Here is a 16,486-nt window from a genome sequence, read left to right as displayed (position 1 = left end):
GTGGGTGCTCCAGGGCTGCTTAGCCACTGCAGAAAAACTCCAGATGCATGTGCCCCCTTGTGCATCTGGCTAATGTGGGTCCTGAGGAATGAGCCTCGAACAGGGGTTCTTAGGCTTCACAGGCAAGCTCTTAACTGCTAAGCCATCTCTCCAACCAGTTTGCTAAGTTTTAAAATTGTCATAGGGCCTTCAGGGATTAGCTTTAGCACTGTGAGTAATGTATTTAGGGGTCTTTTCTGAGCTTGTATCCTTCCTGAATGTGTATAGTGATGTTTCTCAATTCTTCCACATAACCAGTTTCCTTTGAATTTCATAAGCCTTAAATGATAGCCAAACCTTTTCCATGACATTTGAAATCTGAAAATGACCCAAGAGTTTTAAAATCATTACATCAGACTGTTTCTTGAAATGTAGTTGCTTTCCATGTGAAGAATTGGATTCTTGGAGATTCCTACACTGCTATTTTCCTAGGAAGTCCTCTCTTTAAATATTTTTAAAAAATCATACTCAAGAATAACTGGAATGTTTTGCTGGGATCAGCATGTGAATTACAGCACTCAGATACTCTTTAGCTACCCTTCTCTCCACTTCTGGAGTTCCTATAATTTGCCACTAGTGCTGGGAGCAGCATATGAGATCCAGCACTTGGATCCCCTATCATAATTCCACTCCCTCTATTACATTCATACTGAGGCTGGTACCAGTACATAAATTCCAGCACTAGGATTACTTCTAGAAATACCCCTTCCTCCTCTGCAGGGGCACCCATGATTAACCATCTGGACTTAGACTGGTGAGTGAATTCTAGCACTTGGATTGCCTTTAGCAACCCATTTTGTTAACACAGGTATGCCAGAAAGATGCGAACAATGCTCTATCTCCAGATAAATTTCAATCCAAAATTGGAAAAAGTGAAACCAAGCCACTATTTTAGCCTCATGGTAGAGGACCCCCATGATAGCTACTTAGAGAAAACTCTAAACAAAGAGCTCAAGAGTTTGATTATAAGTATACACAAAAAAACTCAAGTAAAAAACAGATAAACACATGAATGAAACTCTCAATAGATACAAAGAGGACTCAAATGCCTAAATAAATTCTAAGAGAGCACAAACAGATCATTAGATGAAATGAGGAAGTCAAATCAAGATATGAAAATGGACTTCCATACAGAGGTATAAATCCTGAAGAAAAACTAAACTGAAATAAAGCTTGACTAAAACATACAATAAGTCAAACAAAAACTCTATGGAAAAATATACCCATATAATTGATCAAGTAAAAGATAGCATCACACTCTAAAGACAAAATAGAGGAACTGGATCAACTAAGTAAAACAAATGGGAAGCTCAAAAAAATTAATGGAACATGAGATATATGTGAGACAAGTGGCACAAGTGCTTTGAGTTCATTTGCAGTGGATAGAGAGGTATGTGGGACACCATGTAAAGACAAAATGTTTGAAAAATGTGCATAGAAGAGAGAAGACCTTCAGGACAATAGCATAGAAAATATTTTTAATAAAATTATAGAAGAAAGTTTCCCAAATCTAGGGAAAAAGATGCCCATTCAGGTACAAGAGGCATACAGAATACCAAGTAGACAGTATAGGAAAAGAAATTTCCCATGTCATATTATATTTATTATATTATATTATTATATTATATTATATTATATTATATTATACTAATGTCAAACACTAAATATATAGGACATAGTAAAACTGTTCTTATTAGCAGATGGTATGATTTTATATATGAGATCCTAAAGACTTCAACAAAAACTCCTAGAACTGATAAACACTTTTAGTAAAGTGGCTGGGTATGTAAAGAGCACATAAAAATAGTAGCTTTCTAATATATCAATGGAAACATACTGAGAAAGAAATAATGTGAAAAAAATCCCATTCCCAATATCCACACACCCAAAAATATCTCTAACCCAGAAATGAAAGACCTCTACAATGTAAACTTTAAATTATGGAAGAAAGAAATTGAGGAAGATACCAAAAGATGGAATGATTCCCTCATGGTCATGGGTTGGAGGAAATAATATCATTAAAATTGCCATACTACCAAAAATAATCCCAATAAAATTTTCAATGCAATTTTTCACAGAAATCATAAAATGTATCTTAAAGCCCAAATGGAAGCACAAAAGACCTTGGATAGTCATAATTATGAATGACTCAGAAAAATGAATATTATAGGAGGTATCACTACACCCGATTTCATGTTATACTACAAAGCCATAGTAATGAAAATAGCATGATACTGAGTAAAAGTAGACATGCATATCAGTGGAACAGAGTAGAAAATCCAGGTATAACTCCATGTAAATACAGTACTTCACTTGAAAAAACATGCCAAAAACTAACACAAGAGAAAAAGTAAGATTTTCAACAAATGGTGCTAGGAAAACTGAACATCTACACTCTCACTATGCATAAAATCCAACTCCAAATGTATCAAGACCTCAACATAAGACCTAAAACCCCAAAACAACTGGAGGAAAAATTAGGGAGAACACTTCAAGATATAGGCACATATAAGTACTTTCTGGATTGGACCCTGGTTACCCAGGAAGTAAGGCAAATAGTGAGAAAATGGGACCTCATGAAACTAAAAATCTATTTTACAACTAAGGAAGCCATGAACCAAATCAAGATGCAATCTCCATAATAGGGAAAAACTGTATACCAGCTCCATATCTGACAGATGATTAATATCTGGAATATACAAGAAACTAAAATAAACTCTAGGCAATAGAAAAACAATGAACCCAATCAAAAATGATCTACGAGACTGAACAGAGAGTTCTCATAAGAGAAAATACAAATATTCAATAAACATTTTAAAATTTTTATTATTTAAAATCATCATTACCCATAAGGAAGATACAAATCAAAACTATTTTGAGATTCTATCTTACCCTAGGCAGAATAGCTATCATGAACAAAAATCAAATGACAATTGCTGGTGAGAGGAAAAAGGAACCCTCATTCATTGTTTGTTGGAGTTTAAACTGGTATAGCCATTGTACAATTAGTGTGGAGATTTCTTAAAAAGCTAAAAATACATCTCTACCTTATGAGCTAGCTATACCACTCCTGGGCATATAGCATAAGAACTCTATACTTTAGTGTAAAAATGTTTATCCATGTTTATTGCTGCTCTATTCACAATAGCTAGGAAAGGAAATCAGCCTAGATTCCCATCAACTGATACATGCATAATGGTAAATATACACAATGGAGATTTATTCAGCAATAAATAAAATTAAGTTGTGAAATTCACAGGAAAATAGTTGTATCTTGAAAATATTACCCTAAGTGTGGCAGCTCAGGTTCAAAAAGACAAATACCACGTGTTCAATTTCATATGCAGACCCTAGTTTTAAATTTTTAGATTTATATTTAACTGGAGTAAGGGTAAGTAGTAAAGACCAGGAATATAGAAAGAAGCCAGGGGTGCTGGAGAGATGGCTTAGTGGTTAAGGCACTTGCCAGGGAAACCAAAGGATCCAGGTTCAATTCTCTAGTACCCATGTAAAACCAGATGCACAAGGTGGCATATACATCTGGAGTTCATTTGCAGTGGCTAGAGGCTCTGGCATGCCCATTGTCTTTCTCTGTCCCTTGCTTTCTCTCTCTTTCAAATAAATAAATAAATAAATAAATAAATAAATAAATAAATAAATAAATAAATAAATAAATAAATTTAGAAAGAAGCCATGAGGAGGTTTGGGGTAGAGAGATTTTGGGTAGAAAGGTTTAAGAGGAAGGAATAATAGATATGTAATCAGAGGAATTGAATTCTGGAGGGTGGAAAAGCTAAAATGGGATTAGTGGAAAGAAATGGAGAAGAGGAGAGGGTAGGGGAGTGTTAAATAAGTTAAAGATGTTATGAAAAACTCCATAGGGTAACCCATTTATTTGCTAGTTAATTAAACATACCACTATATTATGGGTCTTGACAAAACCACATGAGCCAAATTTAGAGCATGGAGGCTCCATGTTGTGCCAGATGTTGACCCACTTAACTGCTGCAGATCAGGAAGGAAGGAGAACTTCAAAGATGGGCTGGTATTGAGATGAGAACCTGGGTTACCAAACATTTTCTAATTCTGATCATTTTGTGTGGCTCTAAAAACTATCACTTCATACTTCAGTAGTCAAGTACTTTAGACTAGATAGAATGTGGTTATCTTTAAGGCCTTTTAGTTCTATCAATAGATTTCTGTTAATGTATGTAAAATTTGGTTTGATGGTTTGGCTCATTACCTATCATGTATCTCTTAAAGATAGGTTTTCCTCCAGAAATATAGAAGAAAACGATTCCTTTCACATGGCTGACCAATCCCCAAGCCTGTAATTATACAATTATGCTGCTTATACTGTCTAAACCTGAGTTCTCACTAAATTACAAAGGCTTTTCTTAAAAACGATACCTCTGGGGGCTGGAGATATGGCTTACCAGTTAAGGTGCTTGCATACAAAGCCTAAGAACCCATGTTTAACTCCCCAGGCCTTGCATAAGCCAGATGTACAAAGTGATGCAAGAAGGAAAGCTGCACATGCACACAAGCGGGGCACACACGTCTGGAGGAAAGCTGCACATGCACACGAGCGGGGCACACACGTCTGGAGTTCAATTTCAGTGGCTGGAGGCCCTGGTACACCAATTCTCTCCCTCCCTCTCCCTTTCTCCTTCTCCCTCTCTCTCTTTCTCTCTCATAAAGAAGTAAAAAAAAATAGGTACCTGTGAGAATCCTACAAAGGAAGAGAAGAATGGGGTAAGAATGAGAATCTACTAAATCACATTAACTTCTAATTTAGATCACTTCCTATGCAACCATCATTCTTTTATTTTTATTTTAATTAATTAAATTTTAGTTTTTGGTTTTTCAAGGTAGATTCCCACTCTAGCTCAGGCTGACCTGGAATTCACCTCAGGCTGGCTTCCCAACTCATAGTGATCCTCTTGCCTCTACCTCCTGAGTGCCCAGCTAATTTTATTTTTGGCAATTTCATACGTGTATTGAACTTATTTTGGTCATATTTACCCTCCACTGCCATCTCTTTTTCTCTCCTCACTAAACCTCTTCTTCTTCCTACCTGATCCCCTTCCTATTTTCATGTCTATTGAAATATATTTATTTACTTAGTTAATAGATATAAAGAAAGAGTGAGTATGGGTGTGCCAAAGCTTCTTGCTGCTACAATTGAACTCCATGGCTTTACATGAGTACTGGGGAATTGGGATTGGGCTAAAATGCTTTGCAAGCAAGCACCTTTAACTGCTGAGCCATATTCATAGGCCTCATGTCTGTTTTGGGGAAACACTAGGTTAAATTAGGTTTGCTTATAGGAGCATGGTTGTCAGAGTGAGGGGGAAGGAGGAGTATTGTTTACTAGATTATGGGCAACTTACAAGTGACTATATTGGCAATACTACTGAATATATAAAATAATACTCCTCCCTTCCCCTGTGTATGCATTAAATATGTGTAAGTCTGTCTTTCTCACGGACTTATAAATAAATGCGTAAGGTATGGAGGCAGTTTTGTTACTATTTCTAAATCTCTACCTTCTGACACAGTGTCCAGTGTATAGAAGATTCTCCATAAATGTTGCTTGGATAAAAACAAGTCTCTTAATGCTTGAGATGGGCACTTTACACAGGATATCTGATACCATATCATCTGGAAAGCAGCAAGCATGCAGTGAACAACAGATAGGTTTCAGAGGAGGCAGAGGCTTCACTGATGCATTTATGCACTGATCCTACATATTGTGACAATCTAGAAGTCTTTAGGAGACTGCTTTCTCCTGCCCAAAATACTCTTTTAAGCACTATGATTTCAATTTTGTATTATAAGCTATTTGATTCTTATAGTTATTTTGTGATGGTTTATATAGAAAATACTTATATAGAACCTGACTCAACTAGAAATACTGACATTGATTTTCCTAAGCATGCCAATATTTCCCTTCTATAAAGCATCCATTGACCATCAGAAAGGAGCAGAAAGGGGCTTTGGCCAGGTATTCAAAGCTGGAACTGCTTGCATTATGTAGAAAGGAGAAGCAGCCATTTTTTCTACACATTTCTCACCTGAGATATGCTTGGAAATGAATAAAGAGGTGCTTAAATAGTTAAAATTTTCCCCCTTAAAAGTAATGTATATTTCTGGGCTGGAGAGATGGCTTGGCAGTTAAATTGCTTGCCTGTAAAGCCAAAGGACTCAGGTTCAGTTCCCTAGGACTCACATAAGCCAGATGCACAAGATGGAGCATGCATCTGGAGTTTGTTTGCAGTAGCTGGAGGCCCTGGTGAGCCCATTTTCTCTCTTTCCCTCTCTCTCTCAAATAAAATAAAAAGTTTTTTTTTAAGTAATATATGTTTCACCAAAATATACAATAGATATAAGGAACCAGCTGTCCTATATTGCTGGGGGCAAAAGGAGTTCCTGGGACACTGGACTTTCAGTTTTAAAATCAGGAAAGTCCTTGGCAAGCTAGAACAAACCAGTCATCCAACATGACAGACACTGTATGCAGATGAAAAAAACAAATTATTCACTCTTTCAGTTGATGCGTAAACATCATAGAAATAAAAAAAATGCTTCAAGAGTTTTAAAAATTAGAAAGTAACTATATATATATATATATATATATATATATATATATATATATATATATATATATTTCCTTTAGGGACTAAGGGACTAGATATCTAACTTCTGTAAAACTATTGTATTTAATAACTAACTAGATGACAACTATTCTGTTTAACAGATTAGCTCTGCAGACAATTTGTCTTTATCCCACTCATTCTACTTAGCCCCCTTCCTTAGGCTGACTTCAAACATTCAAAAAGCAGGAGAGGGAACTGTCACCTCAAAGTTACAAGGTTTTGTTTACGTAGAGACTGACTGATGTCTCATGTCACTTTTGAGAGAAACTGTGCCTTCACTTGAGAAAAAAAAAAATCATCACAGACCTGTTAATGACATGAGGAAAAAGAAATACTGCCTTGTATTTTTAGATGGAGTAGAGGAGGAGTGCAGGCTATTATTAAGCCAAATGTAAATGCTTAAAATTGAGCCACTGCTCTGGTCTGGTTAGTAGCACAAGACACATATTAAACCAACAGGGTGGGTTTGCCTTAAGTATTTTAGACTTATGAAAGATACAAGAGAAATCTTTGTATTATTCAGATATACCTCAAAGGACACTTACTTGGTCTTCTATACAGTGGTTATTCTTGTGCTGGTGGTTGTTTGGAGAAAGGATTTAAAAAGTACAGTAAAGAGCTGGGCGTGGTGGCACACACCTTTAATCCCAGAACTCGGGAGGCAGAGGTAGGAGGATTGTCATAAATTCGAGGCCACCCTGAGACTCCATAGTGAATTCCACGTCAGCCTGGGCTAGAGTGAGACCCTACCTTGGGAAAAAAAATACAGTAAAATGTGAAGGTGGATGGTTTCTTAAAGAAAACACAAGACACTGGTGCTGGGTCATGGCTCTGGGTGAGACTCTTATTTGGGTCCTGTTCTGTATGCATGTGATGCTTCAAGGGAAAAAAAATTGCAAGCAACATGTGGTCAATAAAAGAATCCTCAGTCCATTGTCAACTTGATGAGTTCTCAGTGTGTTGTGATTTTTTCATAACTTATGAGGTTTTAATGATTTATCAAAATAATCATAACTGTTAAATATAAACCCAATGCAGAATGTTTAATAATGACAGTGTGTGACCTGCAAAATGGATTTCCCCTGTCATAGTGAGTGAAGTTTCTCTTGGGACATTCCATTCTCTCAGGAAAACCCCTGTTCACTGTAGTACCCTATCCAGATAGTTTTTAGTGTCTTCAGTTCCAAATCAAGTTTGGTTTCATATAAAAAGTAAATGACAAAAAGACCAACAAAACCAACCCCAAGCCCTACAGCAGACAGGTGCCAGGATGGCTAAGGTGGTTTGTCTGGCCCAGTGCTACTTTGAGCTGGGGCTTCCCTTGCCATGTGCACTTCTGGGCCAGCCCCAGGGCCTCTTAGGCATTAGAAGAAACAAAAGTGGGTCTCAGTGAGGTGGCTGATTATGCAGATGCAATAAGTGTTGAAATGCAGGGTACTCTGAACACTTGGGGGCTATCCCACTATCTCTTAGATTGCAGCCTACATGGTTTACTGAATAGGGTCTGATGAAGATCTGGAGACTCTATCTTGAGTACTGAAAAGAGGCAGAGAGGGCAAGGCTACTACATATGCCTTATGCTCAGATGAGTTGAATGGGAGATAAAGGCCCATGTTGAATCTTTTACCAGTATGCATACAAGATGAAAGTGCATATGCCAGGTAAAATTTCTTAATCATAGCTCAGAGAACAACATGATGTCAAGGGACAGAGCCACTCATTTATGCCCATTAAGGCTTTATTCATCTGTGATATTGGCAGTGCTGAAAGAGGAAACAATGGTAGGAAGAAAGGTGTAAATAGAATCATTACATGAGTGGAAATCATCTAGGCTTCTGTCGAAAAATTTTTATGAATGAGACAAAATATAAATGAACAAACCAATTCTATTTTGGATATGAAACATGCTAACTTTGTTTAGGAGTCTCAACTTTTTCTATAATCAGGAGTTATAAAAAGCAAAAATCATAAAGTTACAAGATTTGGATAACTCATAATTATCATGTTCTGACGGACAGAGGTAGGATTGTATTCTCAGATTAGGGTAGAAGGGGATGCTAAGGAACCCACTACAAAAATAAATAAAACCACTGGACTCTTTCAACTCCTGATGTTAACCATCTACTCTTTCACTCCTGTCTTCAAAAATGAAATTTGAGGATTCGAGATGATCTCTGGGCTTTTGCCCTTTTAGATCCATGCTAAATGCAGGTAAGAATGCTGATTCTGACTGTTGAGAGACAGGTTATGAGGAATTTTGAAGCTAATGGTCTGAGCTAGAGAAATGTGTTTATAAGGAGTGAATGAGTACAAGAAGAAATATTTCAAATGGATGGAAGAAGAAAAACAGGGATTTGATTAGTCATTTATGAATAAGTACCAACTTAAATGTTTGTACTTTGAGAAGTTCAACTGTCTATAGGAAACAACATCCCAAAGAAAATTTAGGGAAATACGTAATTTGTTGATTTCTGGATTGGAAAAATAATAAATTCACACCCCAATGTTCCCATTTTAAAGAGGAATATGCTGGCTGAGAAAGTTGATCATCTTGCCCAAAATCTCTCTGAGAATCAGATAAAGATTGGCTTTGGGATTCCCCTGGTAGTTCACTAACCATACTGTGTGTGCTAAGCAGATCAGGAGTACAAGTAATGACATAATTAAGTGTGGTACAGAGGGGAGGGGGCTGGGTGTCCAGGTCACTGGGAGGTAGGAGAGAAAAGAGGATGTGAAGGTAAGAGAAGACATAGACCCATAGCAAGGGACAGGAAAGGTAGAAAGGGTATTGCCTGGCCTGCCATGCTGACAGGAAACAATTCAAGTGTACATTGAAAAGGGCTTTACTTTACCTGTTAACTTTTATTGCTCAGTATTACATGGTATTATTCCCTAAATGTTAATACTCATTTAGATTATTTACTTATTTATTTAGAGAATGTGAGCACTCCATGGCCTCTTGACACTGCAGATGAACTTCAGCCACATGTGCCAGTTTGTGGGTCTGACTTTACATGGTACTGGGGAATCCAACCCAGACTAGCAGACTTTTTAAAGTTGCCTTTAACCACTGAGCTGTCTCAGCCCTGTAACAAATTTTTTGTATGTGCTCAGTAAATATTCCAAAGGATAACTGACTAAATGTTTTATTGGAGTAGAAATAGTTACATAATGAATAGTAAAGATACTATATATTTACTTATTTGAGAGTGACAGAGAGAGAGGAAGAGAGAGAGAGAAAATGGGCATGCCAGGGCCTTAGGTTTCACAGGCAAACGCTTAACTACTAAACCAACTCTCCAGCCCAAGATAATACGTTTTTAAGACAGGGTCTTATGTTTTAGGCCCAAGGATTTGAACATGCGATCCTAACTGCATCAGTCTCCTAAATGCTGGGATTAGAGAGGTACACCACCAATATTTATAAAATCTTCTGCTTGGTATTTTTCATGTGGTTTTCTGTCTTAAGAGGCAATTTTTGCTAAATATTTGAAGGCAATGTCACAATAGGCTGATTGTTTTTATGACTGATTTGAGCTTACAGAGGTTGGCAGGATATTGCATAGATCCTCCCATGTCCTAGGTCTCAGTCCAAAAGTCGTCCCCTCAAGCAGCCGTGTAGCCCGGTGAGGGCCTCCATTTATTTAAAAAAAAATTTATATCCTGCCAACCTCAGCCCTCACCAGTGGTTTCTTAGCCCGTAAGAATTCATTAATTTATTTCACAAACGTTTGCTAACCTCCCATTTTGGGTTGTTTCCCTAGGCTACACGGCTGCTTGAGGGGATGGTGACTTTTGGACTGAGACCTAGGACATGAGAGGATCTATGCAAAGACTGGGGTTGAGACGTCTGGGTAGAACATACAGTTCAGCACCGTCCCAAGGTTAAAATGAAGCCTGACAGCACAAGCCTTTCAAGCTTTAATTCCAAGGGCAAGGAGGGGCAGAGCAAGCCTAGGAAGTTTCGGAAAACAATTATCTCCACAGTCCTGGGTGCCCTACTAGAACCAGTCCGGAGTGCACTCGGTCATGGGCGGCCTCCATCTGCTCTGCCCAGCAAGGGGCCAGCCCGAGAAGCGAGTCACCGCGCTCCACGAGCCGGCTCCCTCGCGGCCGGGGTGGGTGGGGCAGGGCCGCGGGAATCCCCGCCGAGGTGTCCCGCGCAGACGGCCCCGGTAGGGGCGGCCCGGGAGCCGGGGCTCTGATTAGCGCCTGATTCACCCAGGGAGTCAGGCCGGTCAGACTGCCCGGAACAGGGCCTCGGGGGCCCAGGGGGAAAGCCAGCAGGCACCCACCGCCCGCCCCGGCACGGCCGCCACCCGGCGCCAGCGTCCGCCCTTGCGCGTGCGCGCCGGGCCCCGTGACCGCTGCGCGGCGGGGGCGTCCTTCCCGGCAGGCCGGGCGGCGGCGGGGCGTGATGCCCGCTCCGGGGCGCGCAGGGCCGCGAGCTCGGCCCCGGCCCTCGCTGCCAGCGCGACCGCCCCGGCGCCGCCGCCCGCCGCCCGCCGCCCGCCGCCGCCGCCGCCGCCGCCGCCGCCGCCGCGCGTCTTCTCCTCTCGCGAGCGCGGCGCGGCGCGGCCATGGGGAATGGCATGAGCCAGGTAACGTCCTCGCGCCCCTGCCTGCCCGGCCTTTCCGAGGCCCTCTCGGGTCGAGGGCGGCGGCCTAGCTCCACCCTAGCCTGGGGCTTCTGGGAAAGCAGTCCCTTTTTCCGGCGGGCCCTCGCCGGCTGCCCTTTGAGAGCGGACGCGGGCCGAATGTGGCGTACCTCCCCTCGCCCGAGAGTGTGGGCTCGTGACGCGCCACCGCCCACACCACCGCTGGACTGGGGTGCATGGCTGCCTTGTGTAATTTCCTCTTTTCTCCCCAGATTTGTGTGCGCACACCTCTACACTGTTCTGGTGGAGAAGTTAGCAGAAACCTCAGGAATGAGCTGGCTTTCAGCTGATTGAGTCTAGGTTATGAGACTTCAGTAGGGCAGTTGGCTGGCCGTTATGCTCTCTTTGCCTGCTGGAAAATCTGTGTTGTGGCCCACACTGTCTGTGCTCCTGTGTACTCACACCCCTTTCTCTGTCGGGGGTGGGCTGGTGGTGTAGCCGAGGTGTATTTGTGTCCACCTCAAGGTTAAGGACCTCATTGATTTAAAAGGAACGCTTACAAGGAATTTTAAGGCCTGAACAAAAACAAGGAACTGTACACCTGAAAATGATCCTGGGTTAGGTTAGTCTCTGGCCTTCATTGTGTTCCATGGGTCTACGTGGCCACATACATTCAGGTTATATGTTTATTGAGTATAACTGTGGTTTTCATTTCTCTCCCAGCAGTGGGGAGAGCAATGGATTGGTTCTTTCCACAGGAATGTAGAAGCTGGGATTCTATATAGGGAAGAAAAAGTGGAGTGGATGGAATCCTGCTTGCTACTTTACTCTCCTGACTTTTTCATCATGCTGTTGTGTACTAGAGAACTGTTAAGTGTTTTGCACCTATATCTTTTTGTAGTTGTTGTTTTGTTTTGTTTTGCATGGTAGGGTCTCACTGTAGCCCAGGCTGACATGGAACTCACTCTGTCGTTCCAGGCTGGCCTCAAACTTGTAGTGAAACGCCCACCTGTCTCCCAAGTGCTGGGATTAAAGACATGCACCACCACGCCTGGACAACCTACATCATTTTGTTCACTTCTTTTTAAAAAAAAAAAAAAAAATTTATCTACTTATTTGAGAGAAAAGAGGCAGACAGAGAGAGAATGGGCATTCCAGGGCCTCTAGATGCTGCAAATGAACTCCAGACACACGTGTCCCCTGTGCATCTGGCTTAGATGGGTCCTGAAGAATCAAACCTGGGTCCTTGGCTTCACAGGCAAACGCCCTAACCATTAAGCAATCTCTCCAGCCCTATTCACTTATTTTCTTTTCTTTCAGTTTTCTCTTTTTTGAGGGGGGGGGGCGGGGCGTGAATCAGACTTCTTTCTTGGATAAAACATTATGTTCCCATTAGCACTAGAAATCATCAGTACCAAGAGCTTTCTGCTTTTTAAATTAAAGCAGTGAAGATATTCATCCCAATTTGGGAGCTCAATTTACCTTACCATTAACTGTGGTCATACCTCAGCTTTCCTTTAGTAATTCTATATTTTGTCCCCATTTGAGTTGTTCACTGTCCACCATTTTCTTCATCTAATTTATACTATTTTTTTAATAATTCAAAGAATATACTTAGAAAACACAAGAGATTGGGTAAAGTATCAAAATTAATTTCACACTTTTCAGCAATAACAGGCATATCCATACTCTGCTTTTTACCTTTTAAAGTTATACATTTTTGACTATTACCATAACTATCTTGTAAATGGACACATAATCTCCAAGGTTGACATGAAAAATGGTATGTACAGAGATACATAGATCCTTCATTGGTTCAACACATTACTGACTGTATTTATTTACTGTGTGTCAAATATAGTGTTATTGGGGATAGAGAGGGAAGAAGCAAGTGCAAATGACAGACAGGTCCTTCATGGACTCCCTCAGTCTAGGCAAGTGCTTGTCCAAGAGAGAGAAACAAGGTGGAGGATAGAAGGTTCCAAAGATAATTTCCAGACAGTAGAAAAAGTATCCTAAACGGGGCCTTTGATCCAGGCAAAATATCCCACAAGAGGCCACAGTAAGCAGGTTTCATCTGTGATCAGAAGGTATTTCCCAGGGTAAGGCAGTGGCAAAGTAAATTTCTGGGAGCTGGCAGCTCAGAGCCTAACTAGAGCTTTTCAGTCTATTGCTGTCTAACTTGGAATGAGGCTTCCCATCCCCTCACCCCAAGCTATGCAAAGAAAAAAGAAAATAATCGATTAGTAGAATCACTGGAAGGTGCTAACCATAGAACTGCATTTCTTTTCTTTCTTTTTTTTTAAAGGAAAGGAAAGAAATGCATTTCTAAGAATATAATTAAAATTTATAATGTCTGGCCTGAAGAGATGGCTCAGCAGTTAAGGCTCTTGCCTTGTAAAACCTAAGGACCCAGGTTTGATTCCCCAGTACCCACGTAAGCCAGATACACAAGGTGGTACCTTTCTCTTTCCCTCTCTCTCTTTCTCTCACTCTCTCATAAATATTTTTTAATATGTAATACCCTTGGAATTAAAAACTAAATGTGGAGGATATTTACCTGAGGTGCCTGGAACAGAACTTTTCATACAAATTGGTTATCCTTGGCAAAATAAAATTTATGAACTAAATGATGGAGATTCCATTCTTGATTTGAGGATAACAGTTATTATTTGTATTTCATACCCCTAAAACCAGTCTTTGTTTTAGTCTTCTGTGAGTTATTCAGAGAATGTGAGGGAAGTAGGCTGTGTATTTGTCCAATTAAAGATGAGAGGAAGTAGCAATAGGCAACAAGCAATTTGGTTTGTTCTTTTGTGAACCTCAACTGATGTGCCGGTACTTTATATAATTTAAGCCTCACCTTGAAGCTGTATAGTCAGGCTGTTTTGCTCTTTGTTTAGATTGGGAAATGGAGACTTGGAAAGACTGGGTAGAATGACTAAGTCCTGATGCAAGAAGTGGTAGAACCAGGTTTGAATACAAGCTACTATGGATTTGAGGATACTAGAAGTCTTTCCTTTGAGCCAGGCTGACAGTTCATCCCAAATGAATTTTAAAGTCCCTGAAAACATTCCCCATAGTTTCAGATTAATTATAAAACAGGCAAAGTAATTTTCTCCCTTATTTATGATAAACAGGAGATAAAAGGGAGGCAATTAAAATTGCCTTTTCATTATTTTTTACACACATCCCAATTAGTTGTCCTGAGCTGGTTAGAATTACTGTAGCCAATGAGTCTCTGTGTGGAGTGCCTTATCACCTGATTGATTTAACTGCCCCTTGCTAACTTTAATTCCATGCATGCCTTTCCACATGAGGCAAACAACCTAAGGAATCTGCCAAGGTCACCCAGCTAGTGAGCTGCAGAGCTAGTTGGTCTGGCTCACAAGCATTGGTCAGAGGGCCTATGGTACCACTAAGGGTTCAATCTAGTAAATATTTCTGGTAAGATCAGGGCTATTGCATTTAAGTGTTCCCCCTCCCCCCCCCCATGGAGCCATTGAAAGCTCCTGATTGACTCAGTTTTCTCAAGAGTTTGAACCCCTACATGTTTGGAGGAGGACCTAATACAGAGAGACTCCTATCCTCACTATCATTTTGCTAGTCTTAGATATGACAATGCCTTGTTAAAAACAAAGTAAAAATTCTCTAGCATTCATGTCAGAGAAAGCTGCCCTAAACACTTTTCCTGTATATACCTTTAGCATGACCAATCTGAGATAATGACGTAAGTGGGCAGAAGCTGTGCCATTCTAGGGCAGCAAATGAGGACTCTTCTAGCTCTGATTTCCAGGATTGGTTCAGTTCATGAGCCTCTAGAACTGCACAGTCTTGTCACCTCTTCTCTCTTCCTGTGTCTTCTATAGGCAGCTTGCTTGCTGGGAATGGATATTGGTTGTCCTGGTATTTCATGGGAACTGTGTTCACAGTAATCAGAAGCTAACACTTCAGTTGGTGTGTTCATTTCCCATGAGAAACCCACTGTGGCTAAGAGGGCAAGGCTGTCAAAAAGCCTGTTTTCAGTAGGGTGTGGTTGCACACACCTTTAATCCCAGCACTGAGGAGGCAAAGGTAGGAAGATTGCCCTCAGTTTGATGCCAGTCTGAGACTACATAGTGAATTCCAGGTCAGCCTGGGCTAGAGCAAGACCTTACCTCAAAAAAATAAATGAATAAATAAAAAGAAAAAGTAAAAAGCTGGTTTTCTCTTCCTGGATTTATAAATGCTTAAAGCTAAAAGATCTTCATGATAAGCTTAATCCAGTCTCTGTTTGCTCTAAAATGAGTAGAACAGTTTGTTGCAGTCAATTTCATGCTGCTGGACAAACATCCAGTCAGAAGCAGGTTTTTTTTTTTTGTTTATTTTTTATTTATTTATTTGAGAGCAATAGAAAGAGGTGGGGGGGGGAGAGGGAGGGGGAGGGAGGGAGAGAGGGGGAGAGGGAGGGAGAGAATGGATGTGCTAGGGCCTCCAGCCACTGCAAACAAAACTCCAGATGTGTGTGCCTCTTTGTGCATCTGGCTAATGCGGGTCCTGGGGAATTGAGCTTCGAACCAGGGACCTTAGGCTTCACAGGCAAGCTCTTAACTGCTAAGCCATCTCTCTAGCCCCAGAAGCAGTTTATGGGAAGGAAAGGGTTTATTTTAGACTTACAAATTCTAGGGGAAGACTATTAATGCCAGAAGCTAGTTCACTTCCATAGATTAAAAATCAGAGAGACAACATCAAACAGCCAGCTGGTACCAACACCAGCAAACAAGAACCACCAGAACTCCCACTGCTGTCCATAAACCTTAGGGCTAGACTCAAGATCTGCCCCCAAACATGCCTTGAAGCTGGACTCCAAGATCTAGCCCCAGTTCCGTACTAGAACTGTGCCTGTTGGAAACTCAGTATTCATGCCAATGTCTATGGGGTCATATTTTTAAACCACTACAAGTACCTTACTAATTACTACTCAGGTTCCTGGGAAAAGCAAATGGTAATTTTAGGTATTTTTACAAATTTCAAAGTAGTGTATAGGCTGTTTTTAGTATTTGGAGATTTATCCATCACTGGTTATAGTACTGCATTAATGACATCTGGTAAAGGTAAAGGCATATAATTAGAAAGAATGATAGCTCAAAGGAGATAAGCACCTCCCAGCATGGAGAAGGGTTTCTCAACACTTGCCTAGTTGACATTTTG

At 40.6% G+C, this 16,486-nt stretch overlaps 1 protein-coding gene across 4 annotated transcripts in view; it reads left to right on the top strand.

The window, feature by feature from the left end:
- The first annotated feature begins 11,224 nt into the window (after positions 1-11,224).
- Positions 11,225-16,486, top strand: part of Dusp22 (dual specificity phosphatase 22) — a 69,411-nt gene continuing 64,149 nt past the window's right edge. For 3 of the 4 annotated variants that reach the window (XM_045136700.1, XM_045136701.1, XM_045136699.1), the window contains exon 1: positions 11,449-11,545. In XM_045136700.1, the coding sequence (XP_044992635.1) occupies positions 11,456-11,545 (90 nt within the window). In that variant the 5' untranslated portion in view covers positions 11,449-11,455. Of the gene's footprint in view, positions 11,300-11,448; positions 11,546-16,486 lie in introns of those variants that run through there. The other variant, XM_004666178.3, reaches the window with a different exon arrangement.

The sequence above is a fragment of the Jaculus jaculus genome, chromosome 17 (assembly GCF_020740685.1).
Source record: "Jaculus jaculus isolate mJacJac1 chromosome 17, mJacJac1.mat.Y.cur, whole genome shotgun sequence".
NCBI classification, from domain to species: Eukaryota; Metazoa; Chordata; class Mammalia; order Rodentia; family Dipodidae; genus Jaculus; species Jaculus jaculus.
Note: the sequence above shows the minus strand (reverse complement) of the source record. Positions and strands in the feature narration are given on the sequence as shown.